The sequence below is a fragment of the Neopsephotus bourkii genome, unplaced genomic scaffold, assembly GCF_033783945.1.
Source record: "Neopsephotus bourkii isolate Nb327-2 ecotype Australia unplaced genomic scaffold, CSIRO-AGI_Nbou_v1 NB_962, whole genome shotgun sequence".
Lineage (NCBI taxonomy): Eukaryota > Metazoa > Chordata > Aves > Psittaciformes > Psittacidae > Neopsephotus > Neopsephotus bourkii.
The window spans coordinates 1,324,964-1,349,476 of NW_026901456.1; the positions used below are offsets into that span (position 1 = coordinate 1,324,964).

At 44.9% G+C, this 24,513-nt stretch overlaps 1 protein-coding gene across 1 annotated transcript; it reads right to left on the bottom strand.

The window, feature by feature from the left end:
- Positions 1 to 838: 838 nt before the first annotated feature.
- ADAMTS1 (ADAM metallopeptidase with thrombospondin type 1 motif 1) lies at positions 839 to 7,471 on the bottom strand. Its single transcript, XM_061358975.1, has 9 exons — positions 6,932 to 7,471; positions 6,191 to 6,537; positions 5,617 to 5,749; positions 5,037 to 5,204; positions 4,294 to 4,580; positions 3,866 to 4,052; positions 3,588 to 3,763; positions 2,538 to 2,713; positions 839 to 2,163 (listed from the first exon to the last, which is right to left on the bottom strand). Exons 1-9 carry the CDS (start codon positions 7,464 to 7,466, stop codon positions 1,422 to 1,424), a joined length of 2,751 nt encoding a protein of 916 aa, XP_061214959.1. The 5' UTR covers positions 7,467 to 7,471; the 3' UTR covers positions 839 to 1,421.
- Between the last annotated feature and the right edge of the window lie 17,042 nt (positions 7,472 to 24,513).

Here is a 24,513-nt window from a genome sequence, read left to right on the forward strand (position 1 = left end):
CAAGTTCTTTCCACTCAATGGACTAGTTTTACTCCAGTGAAATAAAGACACTCCATTTCCAAAACTTATAAGGTTCATTTATTACCTCTAGTAACATATTATACTGTATAAATACTCTATCCTTGTTATATGTCCTTTTAAAAAAGCGATAACTTAGAAGATCACATTAGACAAGAAGTATAAAAATAAATACGCTCATTATATGCATTTATTACAAATTATAACCCTTCCCAGAAGGGAAAGAAATATAAAATACTTATGAAGTATATAAAATCTATAGTAATATATTTTACTATATACATATGGAAAGCCATATTCTCTCGTTGTCTATGGACTGGCACAAACTTTTTTTATGCGAATGTTGGCGTATTGCTGTGGATGGACCTGCTATCCTTCAGCTTTGTCTGCCCGCCTTAACAGTGATTTGAGCACTACAAACCCATCAGAGGCCACATAGGAGAGGTTCCCATTCCTAGCGGGATTGCTTGTTTAACTCAAATGCAAATAATTTCCATTGGCTGGGGTAAGGTAAAAGATCTGAATGTGAAAGCATGACTAGATGCTCACAAATGCCCTCAGTCTGCTTGACAGGATGGCAGGACCGAGCTCCAATCAGACAAGCCAGTGGAAGGCATGCAGAAGGCACAAGAGACTGAGACACTATGTGCTCCATGATGATTTTCGCTTTTTCTAGCCTCTGCGCTACATATGTCACCACAATGGTGTTGGGAGTGGAGAGAAATGGATAGGCACATTGGGATGACATAAAGATACTTTAGAAAAAGTGACATTCTAATTAGCCGTGGAGTTGACTGACTGTTCTTGGTACTTCTTACTCTTTGCAGGTAGAGAATATGGCTTTATTTTTATATAAAACTATTCTCTGAAACAATAGCAGCCATGAATGACTTAGTTGAAGCTCCTTTTCCAATCCTGTTTTTTGCCCTTTGTGAGGTAGGTAAGCCCTGACCAATTATTTTAAGCTATCTTTTCCACTCTCCTTTCCCTCCCCTTCCTACACATGGGGACTTGATCAGTACCACAATGTAAATCCAAAAGAAGGGAGAAATAACCAAACCCCAAAATGTTTGCTTAAACGTGTTTCAGGCACTGCTCATGTTTTGTTTAATTTGTATCAGACTTTAAAAAAGGCAATTATAATGCCCTTGGGCCTTATCTGCTGAAGATGAGCGAGTGACATGGGTCTGCTCTCCTACCAAACTTTCAGTTGGCAGGGTATTTTTAGGATGAAATGCCAACTAAAGCTATTTGCACTGTCCCACCTCAATGGATCCTCGCCATGAATTTTGTATGCAAAAACACATGCGCTGCCTCTAGCCCTCTCTTTTTTTTTTCAGTGCATTGTTCTGAAGGAAAATAAAATAATAATAAAAAATGTTAGCTTTCCCAACTTAAACAATTTAACTGCAGTCTGTAACATTGCAGAAGTCTATTAGGTGTTTCGGTTTCTTGGAAGGCTCACAGCTTTCTTGTGGCAGCACGCTGCCATCGTAAGAAATACATTTCAGCAACCTCTTCTTGAAACCTTTCCCGCACGTCTTAGAGCAGGGTGACCAGTCCCCCAGCTGCCACTGCGGGCAGGGCACATCGGCACAGGGACGCACGTCGCTGGGCTTCAGCTCCCGGGCACAGTCGGCGGCCAGCCGCCCCTGGGGATCCCGGCATTCCACTGCCCGTCGCTGCCAGCCTGAGCCACATGACTTGGAGCACTCGCCCCAATCCTCGATGACCCACTCGGAGGAGATGATCTCCCTGATGGCATTGAAGGACTCTTTCTTTCTAGCGGGCGCTTTCTCTGACCCAGGCTGCGCAGGCTTCTTCACAAAATAGGTGAACTTGATCTTGGGCTGTGGCAGGTCTCCTACTGTGAGGACCTGGATGGTCAGGGGCTCCTTCAGAGGGCTGAAACTGCGGATCCTCTCCAAGGCAGCGGAGGAGCCGCTGTACCTCAGCACGCTGCCCTTGTAGGTGATGTCCTGCTCCAGCGTTGACAGGGTGTAATCACCGTTGAGGACGTAGGTGCCATCTGCGGCTTTGATGGCGAGGAAGCTGCCATCATGCCTTGCACCCCTGTGGTTTCGCTGTTTTACCTCAATGTTCGTCGCCCCAGCTGGGATGGTGACAACATCATGGTAGCCAGGTCTGACCAAGAGAAAAGAGAAAGACTGAATCCTCTGCTCTTCCCTGGGAAAGTAAAGAAGCTGCCCAGCACAAAACTGAATTTCATTTGAAGATGAAGCATTAAACTCATGAGCTCTCAACCTAGTTGAACTAATGGTTTAAGGGGTTTGCAAAATCACATCCCAAATTATTGGTACAGTAGAGCTTGTAAGTGGCTTTCTTTCACTGGGATCTATCTCACTATAAGTTATCCTTAGGTGGCTCTGACAGATCAAATCTCAGTTCCAAACTTGAACTGGGACATGTCACCTTGGAAACGCAAAACTTGGAAACCCAAAACTTACATCAATGAAACATTCACCAGAATAAAATAAAAGCAGCAGTTCCATACTCACTTTGCTCTAACAAGTGTGCCAGACACTTTCTTGCAAGTGGATCCATTGCCACCGCAGATACCACATTTGTCAAACTTCTTATTGGACCCTATCATACGGTCACAGCCAGCCTTTACACACTGCCCCTGGACGCAGACAGAGGTGGAATCGGGGCTACACAGAGTACCATCCACAACCTTTGCAAGAAACAAGCAGTAGGGCATTTCATTATAAGAGGCACATTACTCTCAAATTGCTCAATACAGAAACATACCAATGCAAAATATGGACAGGTGGAAGACCTGAAGCACCCCTATTTTCAGGGCGTTCTAAACTAAAATTCAAAGCAGCCCACAGACAGTTGGAGATATGCATGCTATTTTCATCGCACTTGCAACAATGATGCCATAGTGACAGGATAAGCCAACCAATTTCTTTTAATGCCCCTTCCCCCAAAACCCTACCCCACAGAACTGTTTTACTGATTTCATGTAAAGAAAGAACTTTGTTTTCTAATATTCCTAGAAGGGAGTCATGTCCTCGAAGGACAGGACCAAAATGGCTTTTAATGGTGTTCAATGTACCCTTTATTTCTAGAAGCACTGCCCTACAAAAAACTTCTGTGTCATCACCCTGGTAGTTATTGGCTCTCACCATCGTATGGCAGCGAGTTCAAGTAGCTATGCAAGATGAACATTTTTCCTTTTGTTTATTTTAAGCTGTCAGCGTATTAGTAACTGGTATGAGAAAGCACCAATGCTTTGGCGAAGAGCCACCACAGTTTTACAAACATATCTCAATGTAGTTGCATTGGTGTTAGGAAAGGAAACGAGGGTGGAGTGGGTAGAGGAGGCAGTATGTGTGAAGTAACTGGAAGCACCGTGCCAGAATATTTAAAGCATGCTTGCACTGATCAAGCTGTACGTGTGGGAAGAGGAGAAGGCAGAATCTAGCTGAAACATGAGAAAGACATGATTTCATATTTCTAAACTGCTTGACTCTTCACATAAAGATTAGGGAAAATAAAAATCATATTCATGATGAGATGGATGAAGTATGGTTTTGACGTACCTTTGGCTGTAAAACAAAGAAGTATCCTGTTCCTTTTGCTCTGCAGACCAGCTTGCATCTGTCCTTTGGAGACACACCGGCAAACTTGGGTGTCCACTCCACTGCAGGTCCACTTCCAAAGGGAGACTTGGAAAACTCATTGTGCTTTTCACATTGTTCCTCCCTAAAAGTTTTGCCTGCAGGCAGAGGAAAGACAGGTGGACATAAGCTCATCTTCTGTACATGCTCTTCCTCCACAGGATACCCTTCCTCTGCCTCAGAAATGGGGAAAAGGTTACCATCATTGTCCGGACAGTCCTCGATGTTACATGATCTGTATTGCACCCGCTTCCCTTCACAGTATTTTCCCCCATTCCTCGGGACAGGGTTGTCGCATTCCCTGAAGGAGTACTGCACTCCACCACCGCAGGTCCGGGAGCACTCTCCCCATGCCCCCCAGGAGCCCCAGCCCCCATGCACTGGTGTCTGGAAGGACAAGCAAAAGCAGAAAGAAAAAGTTAACACAGTAAAAGCAAAACAAAAGCAAACCACAAAACCCACAATCATGCTCATTTCTACCTAAGCCAGTTGTAGAAAAAAAGCTGTTTGTTTTATCAGTTATCTGACTCCATTTATTCAAGCCCTTTTAACTGATTACTCCCACTGAAGCATTATGCATGCTGCTGTGCACCCCAAGATATATTCCTATTTCTTTTTTAATACTTACATCATAATGCTTCTTCTCAGTTTTATTCACACACTTGCCATTCATGCACCACTTCCCTTCCCCACAACTGGTGCCGTCTGCCCAAGGGAAGTGTTTGGTTTGGCACACAAGCAGTCCCCCAGAAGTGCCAGTACACCACAGTGTCGTACACGTACTGGCTGCATCAGGACAGTGCCTGGACTCATCTCCAAATGTAAACTGGCACTGTCTGTTTGCATCGTACAATGTGCCAGGCAAGTCAGAAGGAAGCTGGATTGGTTTGTGGGGTTTGTCCAACAGACACTCACCTGAAAAGGAAGAAAAAAGAAAAATAGTAAAGAAAAATACGGCAGACAATTGTGTCAGTGAATTCAGCTTCAAAAAGGAACTGCATTTTAATGTAAATTTCTGAACCAATTCGTGCATCACTTTTGTCTTCTAAATTCACTGGCAGCATGTAAAGGGTTAACTCTATGCTGTAGCAGAAAGCACTGGGATGGATGGAAGGAAGGAAGAAAGGAAGGGGGGAAAAGGGGGAAAAGGGGAAAGAAAAGTGGAAAAACAAAAAATGGAAAAAAGATAAAAGGAAAAAGGAAAGGGAAGGGAAAGAAAGGAAAAGAAAGGAAAAAGAAAGGAAAAGGAAAAGAGAAAAGAAGAGAAAAGAAGAGAAAAGGGAAAAAGGAAAGCAAAGCAAAGCAAAGCAAAAAGGCTACTAAATCACAAGAGCTTAAACACCACATCAATGGAAAGCTTAATAATCTTACCATGACCGTTATCCAAAAATGTTGTAATCATGTAGGCACTACATGGAGACCACGGCTGGCTGCGGTCCAGATTGGAAAGCATAGATGCCATCATGTGGAAATCCCGGTTTATTCCATTAATACCAGCACACTGCTTTGCATCGTCATGAGGCATGTTAAACACGTGGCCTTAAGAAAAAAAAAAAGGGAAAGTTTGTGATTTTAGGAAGTCTGTCCTATGCATTACCAATACTGTTTTAAGTACTACTCTGAGCTGCTCACAGCCTGGTCTTTAAATAATAACCTGAACCTGAATCCTGCCAAATTTTAAGCAAATGGTACCGTATCTTAGCTCCCCTCACTGCCCCCTCATGCTTTTTTTCCTGCTATCCATCAGATACACAGCTCTTGCAGTCAGTGCTGTGCAGACAGGATTTGCTTCCTGCAGTTCAACCCTACTACGAGGCAAAGCTTGGCCTCCTCCTGCCTGCCCTGGGGAGCGAGGGGCGAGCCCACAGTGTGGGCTGGGCAGCTCCTTGCTTTACGGCATTGAGCTGGTTTCAATTAATCACGTGAAATCACCCTTCAAAGCTTCAAGTACCTAGTTCGTGGGCTGTTGTAAAGGCAGCCTGTAAACCATCATCTTCTATGATAGAGCAACTGCGGTTTAGATCACAAACCGTTCCCACATCAGCCATCCCAAGAGTATCACATGTCTTGGCACCGCAGAGGTCCTGTAAAAAAAGGCAGTTTCATTATTAATCAGATCAGAGACTTAACCTTGGCAAGAAACATCCAGCCCTGGCAGTCTGCCTTTACTTATGGAAAGAGCTTAAATATTCAGCACTTCAATGGGTATGATGGCAAAAATCTGTCTTTGGAACATACACAAGGGTTACACGTAGAAATAAAATGCATAATTTCCATACTAAATCTGCTAAAAATATATGAGGCAGAAACACACTGCACATACTGTGAGTTTCACCTGAGGTGCTGCAAACAGCAAAATAAGCAACTAAATGAAAGCAGCTAATTCTATTTTCAGTCTACTTTGTTGAAGCTGTGATGACACAAGACTGCCCCCGGACACTTTTTCAGAGGTCTCCTGGTACAGGGAACCTCTGGGGGTTGGGAGCAATGGGCGTGGGGATGGATTTGACCTCTGTGTCCCTCACCTGCCTGGTGAAAAGGATTGCTGTGTCGTAGTGCTCCGCGTGCCGATCGCTGGGTGGGTTGTGCTGCTTCTGCCAGCTGCAGAAGTTTCTCAAAGTAAGGGCTGCGTTGGAAGAGATATCAGGTCCCTTCCGCTCCTCATAAATCACCATGATTTTCACCACCACGAGGCTGATAGAGTTGCGGATGCTGGGGTGCTTGTACAACTTGGCTGCCACAGAGAACAGCGTCAGGAGATAGTGCTTCAGCCCGCTGCCGTGGAACTCGGCCATAGACTGGTCGGCTACCAGCATGGTCTCCACGTAGCGGGGGCTGGACACGAACCTTTTCTTCCTTCTGCTTCCCGTTTCTGCATTAAAAAAGGAGAAGGAGAGGGAAGGAAAGCGCAGGTGAGCACAACAAAAGAAATACCGTTGGGAGAGACTACCTTAGGGGACCCAAATCCCACCAATACTCAGGATCTGCACCACAGGGGAATACCCCACGGCCCGCGCCCGTCTCCCACCCCCAAATTTCGGCAGTGCCGGCTGAATAACCCCTCCTCCTACCGCCGCCGGGCAGCGGAGCGATACCCGCGCCACGGTGGGCGTACACCCCACCGCCCCTCGGGGTGGGGACGAAGTGGAAGCACTGGCCAGGCCCCACCGCCAGTCCCCTCTGGGTCGGGGGCGCAGGGGCGAGGCAGAGCGCCCTTCTCCTTTCTTCCCCTCCCCGCGGAGGGCGGCGCGGCGCCCCGACGGTACCTGCGTGCCCGGCGGGCTCCGACCCCGCCGCCTCCGTCTCCGTTCCCGTCCCCTCCTCGGCCTCAGCCACGGCGCAGCGGGCAGCGGGGGCAGCGCGACGGGCCCCGCGCAGGCGGAGGAGGTGGGCGCCGCGGCTGTGCGCGGTGCCGGGGGCCGGCTGGATGAGGTACTGGCGGCCCCGAAAGGAGAAGGCGCCGCGCATCCCCGCGCATAGGCTGAGGGCGGCTGCGGAGCTGGGGTCCCGGTTGACGGTGCCGGAATAGAAGCAGCGGGAGAGATCGTCCTCCGGCGGCGGCGGCGGCCCGCCCAGGTACTGCAGGGTGAAGTCCGGGGCCAGGAAGCTGCTGTCGGGCTCTAGCTCCAGCGTCAGCGGCTCCCCGAAGGCCTCCAGGCGGAAGCGCTCCCGGCCGCCGGCAGCGCCCAGGCGCCGCGGCGCCACCAGCGCCTGCCGCTCCGCGCTGCACAGCCCCAGCAGCGCCGACAGCATCGGCACCAGCACCAGCACGGGCGCCGGCAGGCGCCCCCCGGTCCTCATTGCGGCCGCCGGCTTGACGGAGCCCTTTTTATTGCTTTATTTGGTTTTATAGATAGATATATTTAGGATTTTTTGCTTTCAGGTTTTGGGGGTTTCTTTAGTTTCTTTCTGCCGGTGAAGCAGTGGAAAGGGTCCCGCAGTCACTGCAGAGGCGGCGTCGGCATCCCCATGGCCGGAGCGCGGCGGCGGGGAGCGAGGGTCTGCGAGGGGAGCGGCCGGTCCGCTCCGTCCGTCTCTCGGTCCTCTTCCTCTCGCTGCCGTTTCTCCTTCCCGCCGGCTTCTCAGCTCTCCCTAGCAGCAGCGGGCGGAGAGTCAGCTCCGCTCCGGCGAGTCTCCGCTCGCCCCTCCGGTAGCCCCGGGACGGGCCCGCCGACACTTCCACGGCCCTGCGTGGCGGGGAGGAGGCGAGCGCCGAGAAGCCTCCCCTGCTTGCGGAGCAGAGAACAGAGAGTACAGCACCCCCAGCACTCCGCACCCCACCGCTGCGCTGCGCTCCCGGCGCCTCCGCCGTGCGGGGTGAGTGCAGCAGCAGTGGCCGCCGCCGCCCTTTATGGGGTTTGCCCGGGCCGCCCCCACCCCGGCGCGCCCCGCCGCCCCCCGCCGCGCCGCCCCTCTCCCGCGCCGCTGAGCTCACTGCGTGCGTAACGCGGCCGCGGGCGGCCCCCGCCTCCCGTGCCCCCCCGACGGGGCGGGACGGGGCGCGGCGCGACGGGCAGAGCCAGGGGTCGGTCCTCGACTGCCGGGTGGGGGCGGCTGCGCTCTGCCCTCCCCCTGCCCCCGCCCCCGCCCCCGCCCCGCTGTGCTCCGCTCCGGGGTCGCCAACGGCTGGGGCTTCTGTGTGTGCCCCGGCCCCCGAGGGCTCGACCCGGGGCCTGTGCGGGGCAGGAGGGGAGCGCAGCCTCCTCCGCGCCCCAAACCCCGTCAACCCGCTCTCTGCTCCGCGGGGCACACGCCCCTCGCTTGAGTGCCTGGATGGGCTTTGGACAGCCACCGGCTCACCTTTCCCCCTTAGGCCCTGGGCTGGGTAGCAGCAGGTGGACATAGCGGAGCTCGTGAGTGGGGAGGGAAATCCGTGGTCGTATTTGTGGCCTTTCCCCATTTTTCTTTTTCCCTTTTCCTTTTTCCTTCTCCCCGCTTTCATTTTTCCTAGTCCCTTTTTCTCTTTTCCTTTTTCCTTCCCCACCTTTCCTTTTGCCTTCCCTTCCCTCATTTCTTATTTTCCTTTTAAGCAATTCTTGCCCTTTCACAGCCCTAATAGCTTCAGTCAGCTGTGCACCTGTACTTCTGGGAAATGGTCCCTTTTAAATCATTTAAACAGAGACATTTACATAGGTACAGCCAATATTTTCCTTTGAAGCCATAACCAACCATAGCGGTACGACTAATCCACTTAATTCTTTATATGTAGCATGCATGTGATGTGCTCAGCCCCAAGAATACTTCCTTCTCCTTGTTGAGGCCTTTTTAGAGGATGGGGGCAAAGCAGAGCAGGAGGTTTAATGATTTTTAAAGTCCCTTCCAACCCAAACCATTCTGCTATTCTGTGATTCTATGAAGTGGTGAGCAAATGGGTGAATGAAAACAGAAGCATCAGTGTACCTGTTGGTGACAGCTCCTAGCCTATGAATTCACCAGGATGCTTTGGTGACAGCTGACACTACATTTTACACAAGAGTAAAACTCAGAGGCTGAACCCAGAAATAGTGGGATACATTATCCTTGTCAGAGAACAAACAGTTCTAATTTTTTACATATCCACTGCTCTCTTCAGGTGGAGACCACTAAATTTAAACCAAAGGGTTTTTTCTTCCTGTTTTAAAGCTCCATGCCACTTAAACCTGGAGCCGCATTTCTGTGTCAATTGCACAGTGTGATTGCCTGCTAACTCCCAATAATACATATATTTCCATTGGTGTTCTGTAAATCATGTGAGTTTAGGAACACACATTTGTTGCAGTTGTGAAAAAAACCCCAACATATGAAAGGATGAACCCTGTTTCACTGTTACTTACTCTGCAAAAGCAGCATTGTCCCATCTAGTGATGAGCAGAACCAGAACTGGGCCTCGAAGGAAAGATTTTCCTTGGCACACAGCACAACATACTGGGGGTTCTGAGCAGATCACCAGTGTGGGGAGCTGCAGATGCTGCCCGTTGGTACATGAATGGAAATATCCATTCAGAAGCAACTTTGGCTTAATTTCTCGTTTGGGTCTGAGATGCCAATCTCTACCCTTATCTTTGTACCCAACTCAGTCATGCTTTTCCTAGGATAGAAAACTGCCAACGGAGGCAGAGCTCATTCATGCAGTTAATTTTGTGTTGCACGTGATACATACCTAGCAGTTGTACGGGTTTTGAACACTTAGGGAGTTACGGGTTTAAAAGTACATACATATTGTCTATGAAATATAGAATTGAAAGTAAAGCAGTTTTATATTGTGTTTTTTTAACCTATATTAATTCAAAGTAGCCATGATTGCAACTCATTAAAATGATGCAAAGTCCCAGTCTGTCGTGGCAGGCAGTGTAATGCCTTGATCGGGAGGGAACTAGAGCCGGTCCACCTCGGTGTCCACCACGGGCAGGGCCACCCAGCTGCCGGTGCCCCTCTCTGGTAGTATTCTGGTGTTATTTTTTAATGTAAAATCTCCGATTTGAAAACCCCCTGACCACCTTAAAACAGATGTGGTTTTTTTTTTTGGTGTGAAACGTCTTCGCCTTCTTCCACCAGGTGGCACTCGTCTATCAGAATTCCCTGGGAGAGCGTATCACGGTTGACCTCTCAGGTTTCGAGCCGAGCTCGGGTGGTTACATGTAAGCACTGTTCTTAACAGTGATTAGGGCAAAACTTGTCCAACGCTTTATATAGTTAGTATCTAAGCAAGTGTTTTAGTAAAGATCTGGGCAATTGCCTCGTTTTCCACTTGTTGCCAGATGTGCGTGCTGCTGTGCGCAGGTAGGCACATCAATGCTTTGCAGTACGTGAACACCAATCACCTTGGGAAAAAGCACTTACAAAAGGTTTGCTGCCTGACAAATGTCCAATATCACCATACCCCACTTGCCGATTGTAAGCGCTGAAATTGCTCTCCGTGAGTAGAGCCAGTGGGTTTTGCTGAATTATTCATGACAAGAAAGCATGTGTATTCATATTTGCAATCTGTATCATATCTAATCCATATCAACTCCAATCCCATTTTGTGTAAATTAAAGTTGGAAAGTTGGACGTACCGAACTTTTGCAGGATTTCACTTAGCGAGATAAACCCTAGAAAAGGCATACTACTTGTCTTTTTAATAAGAAAACTGAGAAAGCTTGGGAAAAAACTGTCAAGGAAAGATACTCAACATTGCAAAGCAAGGGAAGCCACCAGATGGCGCTAATGGATCGTAGGATTTTAGTCTACAGAGCAGTAATGGTTTTTAAGGGATTAGACCTAGGCGTATTAACGGTAAGTATTAACGATAGTGAAGCTTTGATTTCTTTGCCAGTGTTTGCATAAACTACTGTTTCCAATGTGCCAAACCCACGCTTTATCAGCCTGTTTGTTTAGGTGCTGCAGAACAATAGCTCCCATCCGAAACTTGCCATGTAGAATTAAAACAGCAGATGGCACATTAGGCCCACTGAATAGGGGATTAAAGACCTGATGCTGCTACAAAAACTCACAAAACCTTCAGACCTTTTTCCTTTTTCCTTTTTTTCTTTTTTGTTGTTTTGGAAATTCATCTGATGCAGAGCTGTTTTCCAGTTGCTGGCTGTGACTGCTGAAAGGTTTACCCACAAGCAACACTTCTACTCTAAGCACTCTCTGCCCCCATTGTCATCTTGGGTGAATGACTGCACCAAGCAGGATTATTTATAGAGATTCCTCTGTGATGTCTTTTGTGCTGTTTATTGTTGATTTGGATGTCATTAATGGTTGGGGCTTTTAAAGGCAAAATAACAGGGATAAGAGAGAAATCCTCTAATTTTGCCTGAGTGTTTTGATAATCAGCAGTACTGGGAGAAAGCAGAACAGTGTCCACCATCCCTTTAGAGAGAATTATACACATTTATTTTGGAGGAGGAGAGGACTTACTGGATTTAACTCACATAGTTATCTGTTTCCCTGTAATTCTTACTTTTTCATGAGCTAATTATCAAAGACACTGCAAAAATAGATGCAGAAATTTTGGTATCCCCAAAATTTAACCCTAAATAGCCTATGTAGGCCTGTATGCACTGAAAGTGAACCCCTACCAATTCCTTCTACTGTTCATTAGTAAACTTTTACCAAAATTGGGTTCAATGGGAACTTGGTTTGCTGCTGGCTGTGTCAGTCAAACATTTTATTATTCAGGAAATCTAATGCACCAAACTCTGGAGTTCAGGATTCAGGTTAGTTCAGTTTATAAAAGTAAGGGCAGGCAGGAGTCTTCATTTAAATCCAGCAGAATTTGTATAAATAAGAATCCATTTATTTGGTGCCAGTCCCTATTTAGACACAAAGAATTTTTTGTAGATACTTTGCACTGACTAACATAATGCCACTTCTATGATTTTGATACAGTTACAGGCACTATAACTGATAGCATAATTTATCTTTTTAATAATTTTTTTATTGGGTGCAGGTAGGAGCATATTTATCCAGGTCACCTTAACACATCTCCTAAAGACCATGTTACGAGCTCTCAAACTATCTTTCCACTGAATTTTTCTTGTGGCTTTTTCATACAAGTTTTTATATCTGGTTTGCGTGTTTGCTCCTGAAATAAGCATGGTGAAAAATGTATTGAGTTTTGTCTATGATAAAATATTTTGAACCATTTATTGAGCAGACTGGTCTAGTGGAAAATGTCCCTGCCCATGGCAGGGAGGTTGGAACTAGATGATCTTTAAGGTCCCTTCCAACCCAGTCCATTCTATGGGTCCATGTTTTCATCATTGGAGTGGAGGGAAATAAAGAAACATGAAGGCAAAAGTCAACAGAGCATAGGAGCTGCTGCCATGGGTCTTATTGTTGCCTTACTGTTTATCAGGCAACTGTAAAACCCCCCCAGGTTCCTCTGGTGCTCACTGTCCTCCTTGAGTTACAGCCAAAAGTCATAGTCTTCTCCTGATTCTATTATTAGGTCAGCTCCAGTGGGGAAAACAATGATGTGGGTTGCGCTGGGACTCATGAGGAGTGCCTTTCCTTCCAAAGCTGTGCCCAGAAGAGGATGGCAGGGTATCATTGGCTGATGCGTCTGAGCTGAATCAGCTCTGTGGCAAACAGCAGGCCTTGGTTGTGACCAGGAGTTGGCTGCATTCATAACCACATGTATAACTGTCTACTGTAGTATCCCTATCTGCTCTGAGACATCAAAGGCTGTTAGTACCTCCTGGCTGTTTGTTAACTGATGTGCTTGTTAGAACCTGTGAGCTAATGCGTTTTAAGTGATATGTTCTAAAGGTAGTGGAGGCAAAGCTGTGCATATATTTAATGCTAGTTTTCTGTCTAGGTCAACACCAAGGGGATGGCCTAGCATTTAGTTTTATGTTATCCTCTCTCTCCAGCTACTATCAGTCATATACCAGTCATATAGTCATATACCAGTCATAGTAAAAGTCTGTTGTCACAGCACAGTAAGTCTGAAGAGGGAAGTCTGCATAAGAATGTGAATTCAGACATGACTGTACCACACATAAATCCACAGGCAAGTGGTTTAAAAGACTGTTGAGATCCAACATGTGTATCTCACTTTCTGGTGGTAGAAGCATTCCTAATGAAGAATTTATATCACCATCTAAATTTCTTGTGAACAGCTGATGTAAATCCAAATTTTCATGGTGAAAACAACTGCCAGTGTCAAATATACAAGAAAAAATCTCCCTGGAAAGAAGGGATCAAATAAAAGCAATCAGGCAAAACGAAATGTTGCATTATAGGATGTCTGCAAAAGTGTTTCAGAAGTTAAATATAACTGTAATGTTGGCTGCAAAGTCCCTCAGCAACTGGCAAGGAGCACATTCATGCATACCCTGAGCTCCACTGGCATTTTGATATTTTTATCACACTGCAATTTCAACAGATACCATGCTTTCTTTGTGTACTTTGGACAGAGGATTTCACAAGTACTGCAAGAAGTGTTACAGTTTCCATGAGCGTCCTCATAATGAAAACTCTTCGCTGTACATTTTAATAAGATTTCACCTTTGAGACATCTGTGTGATTGATGCAGGAGACAATTACCATCACTTAGCAGATGTGGGTCACACTGATTCCAAAGAGGTTTCCATCTTGCTATATAATACTCTGCTTGTTGCTCTTCTGCTCTACGCAGAGGTGCTGGTCATTCTTTGTGACCATAGCCTGTGGTCATAATGCAGGTACTCCTTATAAAAAGTGTGAAGAAATTTGAACATAAACAACACACAATTTTGTTGGAATTAAATTCCAAGCTGGGCTGTTCCATCACCCTGGTTTTAGCACAGACATGAAAACAATTGTGTTGGCTGTGATGCATTGCAAGTGGTGGAAATGGTCAGGTCAGCTCAGCCTGGCAGGCAGGGGAAGGGTAGGAAACCCTCTGAGCTGGTGGTGTTGTCCTACCACTACTGGGTCTATTAGCTCATTGCAGTAATGCTTCCAGACCTAAACTGCCACGTACACATCATATTGTATTGAACTTAACATGCTTGAGGGTGTATTAATATAAGGATCCATTTTACTAACCTTGTTCTTCTCACATTCTCCCTATATGACTTTAATAGCCTCATTTACATGCTTCACCTTATCCATGTTTTTGTTTCATCCCCTCGTACCCCACCCTTCCTCCCTGTTAAGCTGAATAATCACTAGTTGGCAGTAAGTGTGTTTAACAAAGGGCAAAAACCATTAAGGAACGTGATTAACCACTCTCCACTCCCCAAACAATTTATATACATGTTTAGACTCATCTAATCCATGGTTTGCTAAAAACTGGATTAGATGGGGTTTCCTCTTGGTTTGCAGGGGTGAGGCTGGTCCTCTTGAACTGCAGTTCTTGGGGCTTCTCTGTATCTCAGTTTGCATACTTGTTCTGAGAGGGTTCCTCATTTCCTCCCTCTCCCTTTCCAAAAAGCCTCATTTCCTACATGTGTCTGAAGATGGGTGCTGCTGGGTAAATGATGTTTGTTGTAGTATTCATGTGAAAACTTTCTTTTTGCTTCTTGAGTAACCATGACATCTAGGGAAGAAAGTTAGACACTTTCTAAATGTGGTTATGAATTCATGTAAGAGGGGTTAGTGTATTGTCTGCCGTCTGTTATAGTTGAACATGCTGCTTGAGGTTACCTAAAAACACAATTTGAAGTACAGACTTGTATTCATTATCAGGTTCTTCATCACCTATGACAGAGATATACTAATTGCAATAATCAAGGTAGTGTTCAAAACGCTAGATTGCCGTTTTTCCAATTTTGCTTTCAACACGTGAGATGTTTTCACCTTCTGAAATGTTTGTCTGCACTTAACTATAATGAAAGGGAATTCCCCAGATACCAGTCCTGGGCGTATTTGGTATCCTTTATAAAAGTTAGAGAGCTTGCATTTTAACATCTAAATGATTTAGATCACTCTGTCACCTTTGCTGATACTAAATAATCCCCAATTTGTGACACATGGGTGTGTGACACATAGCTGACACATAGTTAAAGCCCCGCTCAGTACAGCCAAGGATATATTTTGCTATATGAGCAGGCCAGAAACCCTTCACTACCTCTAGAAAGGATGAAAAAGAAGGATTTCTGTTGTTTCAAATACATGAGCCACTGCTGCGGTCCTCAATATGCTGAGGGATTGACCTTGCTACTTTTGCCTTCTGATGAAATGATGTCTGTCTCTCTGGTCTGATATCTGGATTGCTAAGAACAGAATACTTGTAGACTGTGTGGGACCAGAATATGCTACTCTTTCTGTCAGCACTGACACAAAGGTGAGTATTATCAGCAGTCTTAACCTTTTAAACATATATTTTAGTACCTACTCTTATGCACCAGGTCATGGTTGGTGTTTGCCATCTTAAATCCTGCTTTGATTTTAAGTAAGAGCTTATATTGGCTGGGCAGCCACTGACTTCCATGAGGCTTGCATCATGAATGGGAAACAGCATTTCTAGTCTCCTCAACCTACTGCTGGGGTTCTTCTTCTGAAGTCTGAGGCTTCAAACCAACATGCTATAGTAACTGTTTGAGAAATAAATGGGGAAATGCCTTTATTACTCAAAAAGCCCAGTGAAACTTTAGGGGGAAAAAGGGCAGAGAATTGAGCAACAGTTACACATTTCTGCATAGAGGGGTCGAATATTAACCCTCAGCAGCTCTGAGCTTTCCTCTTGTAAAGAGGGGATTTGATATGTCAGTGCAACTTTCTTAAATCCAAGAGAGCTGCTAGTCCCAGTGTTTTCACAAATCTCGCACTACCTGCCAGGCAGTTGTAATGGAGATCATCTGTTAGTTTTTATCTTTCTGCCTAGCTGGACCTGTATCACAAGTGGAGAAAGTGCTAGCTAGCCAAGCATGAAATACTCTTGCCTGTGTATCTTTTATCCAGACCTGATGGAAATAACGTGTAAGCAAGTAAACCCTTCAGCAATACATACCTTAAGAGAGAGGACCTTAAAAGGCAGCTTTACTTAACAGCAAATCTGTGGATTTGCATCAGGATTTTTATTTAGATGCTTTAATCTGAGCATTCATCAATTTGTTCTGTGACCTAAGCATAGATTTCAGAAACACTACAAGCGATTATAATGCAAAGTCATGGTTTTAAGTACAATTCTATGTTTATTTCTTCAACATTTGCCGTACACCAAAACAGGGTCAGATGTCTCTGTAGCTTTTGGGAGGCCTAGCTGTGCTACCAGCTCCTTTTGAGATAAGGAGTTTATCACCAAAGCCTAGATCCAACAACAGCTATAAATACGTAAAAATCAGTTACTGAATCCAGTAGCTGGGTCAGCTCTGTGCTTTCAGGAGCCCTAATCAAGTGCCTCCTTCTAAGCATTATATTTTTTACTCCCTAATTGTGTTTATATGCTCTCAAATGAGCAATTCACAGTCATTAAGGACTATCTCCTTGAGAGCCCCTAGCAAGGATTATCCTTATTTAAGAGGTAGAAAGTTAAAGTACAAAGAGATTCAGCAATTTATTAACAAGAAGACAAAATACCTTTGTTACATCAATGCAATTCATAGGCAGTTGCAGAACCTCTAGCTCTGCCATAACTTGTTTCAGCTATTTCAGGACAGGGCTCATGATGTTGCTAAATCTGTTCTTGCTTCTTGACAGTTTTATCCACATTTTGAACAGGACCTGTTGTTTTTTTCAGCTTTCAAAATCCCCTTGTTTTCTAATGTTAGGCTGAAAATCCCAGTTGCTTCTTTCCTCTTCTTTAATGGGGAATGAAGGGTTGTGGTAAGTCTATGGCAGTTCGTCTTTTTCCTCCTCAGATATTGTCCCTGCTCCAGTGTGGGACCTCTCGGTGGACTGCTGTCCTCCCAGGCAAACCTGCCTCAGCCTGGGTCCTTCCCATAGGCTGCAGAGGATTGCTGCTCAGGTGTCTGGAGCACCTCCTCCCCTCCTCCCCTTCTCCCCTCCGTGCTCTCAGGGCTGTTTCTGACACTTGTCCTCTCATATCCAGGCAGGGTTTTTCCCTTCCTCCCCCAGGTTTCCCCAGGCGCCGCCATCACCATCATGTCTGCAGGGCTCAGCCATGCCCTGAGGTGAGTCTGTTGGATCCGGCTGAACCTGGCTGTGTGTGGTACAGGGCAGCCCCAGCTGCTCCCCACAGAGGCCTATGCAGCCCCCTGACTGAGCCTGGGCACCTGTGCCCTGCACAGGCACTCTGATTGAAAACGCTGCAGAAGGCGATGCAGAACGATATAATGTAGTTGTCACTTTCTAACCCGTTGTCTTTTTGCCCAACTCACAGCGTCACTATCACCATTTCTCTTTGCCTTTTCCCTCTGACAAGTCCCCTTCTAGCCCCGGGCACCAGGGGGCAGAGGGAGCAGGGAGGCAGACCGCTGCAGTGGTGTCATGGAAATTAATATCCTCAGCTTTTCTCATCTGCCTAATCACACTGTGAGATTCTCCCAAGCCATGCAAAAAACCTAATACCAGGCTTCCTGATTGGGAATTAAATGCCTGACAAAATAGATCGAACAATTTTTACTAGTCTTGGACTGAAGATACCCCAGTTTTGGCTGTCCCCTGCTGTTAGCTCTTCTGCTGCTCTCTGGGGCGGGCAGGTGAGGTGAGGCAGCCTCGGGCTGTCCTCTGCTTCCCTCCATGCGTATTCACCTGCTGCTTTCCTCCATCGCAGGGCTGGATCAGACTGGTAGCTGTTAAGGGAAAGAGTGTTAGCATGGGAACACAGTGGGCCCCCATTTCTCTCCTACTCCCTCCAGTTTTTGGAAGTTTTTAAATTGCTGTCATAATTCCCTGCAGAGTCACTCTTGCTATCTCCCTAGCTGATCTGGAGCAGCTCATGTGAGCCACTTCTCTGGCACATAACCCTGCTTGCACAACCACATATTAAGCCTATTAATACACTTTGCAATCCTTGCTGCAGCGATGCAACACGTAGCTCAATCACATAATGTTAACAAAGAGAACTGAGCAGACACGTAGGCCCCAACTCTGGAAATATTTATATTAGGTTAGGCTTAACTTGTAGCATTTTGCTAAGCCCCTAGTGCTTGCAGGACTGAAAAGTTAATGAAATGTTGGCTAAAATATTCTGTTTACAAATGATATCAAGAGGAAGCATGTGCAATGTCTTGTACAAGAGACAAAGCTTTTAAAACAATATACCCTTCCATCCATCCTCTGTGTCAGTTTATACCATAGACACTATAAGAGAGCACGGCAAGAAATAAACAGACACTAGTAAATCAAAATCTGGATTTGCATTTTCACTCTTGTTACTGCTGGAAAAACATCATCCCTGCTTAAGTCCAAACACCAAAAAGCCAGTTAAAGCTCTTAACTTCCATTTAGCATCACTAAATTTCTCCTCTTGGCTTTCCTACACGAACCCTTGTGCAAACCCTGTCATGCTGTAGACAGGCTCTTTGATTTCCAGTGGGTATATACATAAGCATGTGACCACGTTTGCAAAAGATGCTTGTGACCCCTGTTGATGTGTCGCCTTCACTATGCTACCACCTCTTTTTTGCACTTGATGGCACATTATATGTTATTTTTTTTTGGGTGACAAAGAACTAAAGTCAGGGAACATGGGATGTTCATGGTACCTTTTTGTTCAGTCTTTTTTCCCCATGAGTGCCATTGGGAAGTCACAGCAGATTTGACTGAATGGTTGAGATTGCCAGATGAATACTTTAAAGTTAAAGGCTATACTTAAGGCAAAAGTAGAGGTTTGGGTATATGATTTAGGTTGATCAAGATGAAAAATCACAGGTTTTGAAACGTCTCAAATCTTCTAGGAATATGTGGGCTTAAAAAGAGAGGGAAGGGGTAAAGTAGGCATGGTGGAGCTTTCCCCAATATTATTATATCTACCAATTAATCTCAGTATTTTGACTCATTTGCTTATTGTTGAATTCTGCCTTCTGTTGATTTAGAAGATTATAAGTTTAAAATAAAAAATTCAAAGTATATTTAAATATGGGGTTAAAATACTGCAGGCAGAAAGACGCCTCATAGTTTCACATGGATTTTTTTTTTATTTTTTGCAGAATAATTACTTCTATTGCTTGCACAAACTCAGCGGTCATTTCTGATCATTAGCTGGGCCTAACTGGAAGGCAGGCATCATGTACCCTTACCCATTGGCAATGCCCTCTCTTGTGAAAGTGGCCTGAGTGTGATGCCTAGTTTGGCTACCCAGTTCCTGGGATCCATGGGGAGTACAGCTGAGGCAACCCCAAATTCTTTGCATTGCAGTCACGTCTGCGTGCCTCAGCTGCACACTGAAGCCTGGGCAGAGGGACATCTGTGTGCCCTTTGCGAAATTCAAGTGGGTGAAGAGGTCCAAGAGTGTCCTCCAGCTGCTCATGGCCACTCCAGGGTATTTTGGGCTCAGTAGAGCTGCTGACTGACGTGATATGGCTGCTGATGGACTGCTCTTCAGCGGTGAGTTGGCAGGAGCAGGGTGTTGCTGGGCTGGTCCAGGGGCAGCCCGGGATGATCCCATGGGAGTTAATGAGGGTCATGGACTGGAGGAGACTTTTGGGGCTTCTGAGGTTGACATCCTAAGGGGAAGCATAGCCTGGTTACGTAGTACGTGGCTTCAAAGGCATTAGTGAAAGCAGATAGGGAAATCTCTGCCTGAGACCTCCAAAGTCCCATAGAAGGGCTCCCTCTGAGCCTGGACTTGTTCGTAGAACAGCATGACTCTTAATTATCCGGAAGGAAGAAAATCAGTGTTATTCTGTGCTGCTTCTCTCACCAACTCTTTCTTTCGTGATTGAAAATCTCACATAAATAACATTTATGTACTGGGTGTATTATAAAAATCCTAGCTCCAGTGCAAACATACACAGCTGTCACATATAGCACACCTTTTAAAACCAAGGCATCATCAGGTATTTTAGCAAACAGAGAGGTAAAAACCCTCCACCCTATAAAACCATACACTTATATAATTCCAGTGAGGCAAACTGCACTGTCATTGCTTTACATGGTAAATACATATGCTAAAATGGGCTGTGTAAAGAAATTGCTAATAAGACAAAAAAGTGAACCCAAATTTAACTGAAAGGGCCCTACCACCTTAATTAATTTGGATTTCAAAGTTTTCCAAGAAAAATGTTCTTTTCTTACCTTTTCAAAAGAATTCAAACTGAAACATAATATCGGAAACAAGCTGAAAAACTATAAACACTCAAGCTATGACATAAGACTAAAAGCTCAGAAACTGTAAAGAAGTGACAACACTAACTCACACTGTTTGCTTCAGGAAGGGCAGAAGCAAAAGTCAATTACAGTGAGAATGTCCGCTGCTAAAACTGCCAGCGTTTGTTGCTTTATGTTAATCTCTGTGGCCCCAATCCCACAGTATTTTTCACATATCGTCGGACAGCTGCGCTTGAACAGAAGCCCATTGAGTTCATGTCATTTGAGCAACTCTTTTGCATTCGAGGGCTTTGATCTGTGTGGCTGGAAGTCTCTTCTTAGCTTCTGCTTACAGCAGTGTCCCGGCACACTTCCGCCACTTTCTTAACACAAAGCTATTCCTTTTGACTAGTGCAACTCTGCAAAGAACTATGGAAATACATTGTGCATTATTTCAACTCCCTTTAGGTTATTTGATTGTACAGTTATGATGTCGGAAGTACAGAAAGTTCTAGCTGTGAGCAGTGTAAGTGGTGGTTGTCCCCAAGCCAAACATCTAACTACTAGTGCCAATGAAAGAGACCAGATTATTGATGTTGGAGACAGCTTCATCCATAGCCTATGTGGCCTCATGGGTGCAGTAGGTGCACCTGGGTAGACCTGCTTTCCAGGATGAAGGGTGGAGACAAAGGGCACAATGGCAATAAAATTGAGCTTGATGAATTTCTAAATTTAATTACTCATATTTATTTCGTACTACAGCATAGGATGGGATATAACAATGAAGGAAATACCTTCCATACTCATAGAATCATAGAATGGTTTGGGTTGGAAGGCACCTTAAAGATCATCTTGTTCCAAAACCCCTGCCATGGGCAAGGGAAAATGTCCCTAAAATGCTACAGACCATACATGCATAAACTCCCTGCTTGGGCTAATTTCAACATCCAAACAAGCTTGTGACCAGTGTTTGATTATCCAAGAGCAGAATGTAAGCCTTCGGACACCTCCAAAAAGCCTCCAAAAAACACTTGGACTAGGAAGCAGTGCCTGGGGAACATTTCCACACAGAGATAAGTTTAATTGCAGACATCAGCATTTTGTTGGGGAGGCTGCCTTGTCCAAAATTTTGCTATGTGTGTGTATCTCATTTCAACCCTAACAGCTAGCAAAAAAGGATCAGCTGGTGCTCTAGACTCCAAGGACAAATGCTGTAAATATATACAATAAATGCTGTTTCACACAAGAGTAATTACTTTGGCTCTGTCTCTGCTGTCTCTGCGATCATAAGTCGGGGACCACAGTGTGAACCTTGACTCGCTCTTTGTGGGCCTACACTGCTGGCAAGGGAATATTCAAAGCCCAGCTACCTCCAAGCCCTGTACTCACCCTCTCACATGTGAAATTAGGCTTTGCTATGGGGAGTAGCTTGTTATCCCAGGGTAGAATGGGATAAGTGGTAGAAGAGCCTCTCATTCCATTAAGGGAAAAGGAAACCCTGCTGAAAGCATTACCTGCTTCACCACACAGAATTTGTTCTTGCCTAAGATAAAACCAGTTGACCTTTTCAAAGGGACATTGACATCTAATCCTATTTTAGACCATCAGTGAAAATGGCAAGGGTTTATGGCTAGATTTGGTTATTAATTATCATGTACCAGGTACCATGGGCATAATGTTTCATGTACACTTTTGATTCTGTGGCATCAGTGTAGGTGTTAAATTGGATTTTTGGATGCTTAGGGTTTTTTTATTTTATCTTCTCTTAATTTTTAGGGCTTTGACATGTGATCTGTTTTGAGAACTAGCAAGGAATATGGAATAAAGACAGGATATAAACAATTAGTTTACTGCTGCTCTTACTCTCTTACTTTAGCAGTCAGAAGAAAGAAATGTGGTGATACGGGGTGTGACCAGGATACACAGATAATTATCTTATAAAATATCATGAACAGTGGCCAAAGTTAGAAAAAAAGTCGGTGTTTCTAAATAGAAAAATATTTTGCTGCTGGGGATTTGGGGATTTGTGTGCTAAGAAAGTGCTAGGGGATTTCTTTATGCAGCATGGAAACACTTCCAGCAATTCATCCTTACATTGAGTTTCTTTGTCATCTGACTGCTGCCACTCAGCCTTCACTTAACTGTGGATGTGGGGAGGGCTGGAAGCATTTTGATGCTCGGAGAAGAAAGAAATCTCATAATTAAAGGTACATACCTTTTTAAACAATTTCCTGTGAAAATTAAAATAGATAATAAATAAAAAAAAAAAGAACATATGCAGAAGAGTTGAGCTGTTCCATAGGTGTCTGCTGCCTACCAAGGGAATTTGCAGTTATCATGAACTGAACAGGGTAAGCAGAGTGTGAAATCTGAATGATTTTATGAGGGTGCAAATATACTCCTACACCGTAGGAGTGCCCTAAAGGAGCTTGTAGAAACTGCACTGTCTCGTGTCAAAGAGCTACTTTGGGGTGAAATTCCTCTGACCCATTTTCCCTTCAATTCTCAAAGCAGCTACAAATGAGGGTGGTACAATACTGGCACAGGTTGGCCAGAGAGGTGGTAGATGCACCATCCCTGGAGCCATTCACAACCAGGCTAGATGTGGTTCTGGGCAAGATCTAGTTGAAGATGTCCCTGCTCATTGCAGGGGGTTTGATTAGATGAGCTTCAAAGGTCCCTTCCAACACAAACTATTCTATGTTTCTATAAAGATTGCTACAGGCACTTCCCATCCCCAGCAGCAAGTAAGTGGCCAAAGCATCTATTTTCTTAAACAGCTGTTGAGCATCAGTGTGTCTATATTGTGTAATTACAGCTGCTGTCACCAGTTGTACCTTCTTACCTTCGATTTACTGATTCTGCCAGGTTGGTCCCATTGTGGAAAATAGTGCCTTTGCTCCTGCACCCCTGACTAGCACAGCCTGAATCCAGTGCAGCCCCAAACCACCGCAGCCTCCTTCGTCGCTGCCCATTTGTTCTTTAGAGAGCTCATGCACGATAGAAAGCAAAACCTTACAGAGAGATGAAATCAAGGGTAACACCTCCCCCCCACACTCCCCCAGCTCTCTAGAAACAAGTTTAGGGAACTAATAACATGTGGCTTCTTAGCCACTTGAATGATGGTAATTGTGTAATTGATTTGATTAAGCTGTTCTGTAGTATTAGGACCACCCAAAAGATGGCACTAAACAACCTTCAGTCACACACATACACACCCATGAAATTTGCTAATAATACTCAGAGAAATGGCTCACTAGCTGAATTCTGTAATTTTGTGTGCAAAAGAAGAAGTCAACTTAGATAATTCTATGTTAGACCAACAGAAAAATTGAGGATACTTTTATATAAGCAGATAAATTCTGTACTGTAAATATTGCTTTTCTAGACCCACATGAAAGCGTTCATATTTTTGTAAACAGGACTGTGACATTTGGTGAGCAGCTCAAATGTGTTAAAAGGAGTCAGGCGCTGCACTTAAAATATTTGTTTCTCTAGAAGCTACCGGTGTCTTTGCTCTACATTGACCTCTGTAAATCTGTGGTTATTTGGCCAAAAGTGTTTTTATATGGGTGCAACGTGGAGTGATTCCACCAGTGCCCACAGAGCTACACGGAATGACAAGCATTAGCAAAAGAAAGCTCTGGCCTGTTGTCAATTGCCTTCTTAAAAGTTAGGGCAGATTATTCTGGTTTTTAGGTTAGCTTAGTTGTCCGGGATGGGAAGAACAAGACATGTTTCTACTAGTCACCTTCCATTTTATGGTGGAATATTTGAAGGAGGAAAAAAAATCTCTTTCATATTTATAAACCCTGAAAACTCAGTAAAGCATTTAAGTCAACTGCACAAGGTCAGAAAAGGGAGCCAAGGTTTGGGGAGCATTTTTTTTTTTTTTTGATAGCTCAGGTAAGGCTTTTGGCTCATATAATTTTTTTCGTTCTAATATGGTTAAATTAGAACAGCTATTTGATTACAATGAAAAAAAAAATCTAGATGCTGGGGTTTTCTTCAGGGAATGGGCTGGGGCATATTCAAGAGAATTTAGTGGCATCTGTGGAAAAACTGTGCACAGACATGAAAGCAGCAGCTGGCTTGATTACCTTTATTCACCATGGGGTAAAGAAGCCAAAAAAGAAAAGATAGCGGAAGTATACACACAGTGAATGGGTGAGGAGCTGGGTTCTCTTTGTGCTTGTAGCACAGCAATGAGATCTACTCACTGAGAGATTCTGCACAGGGG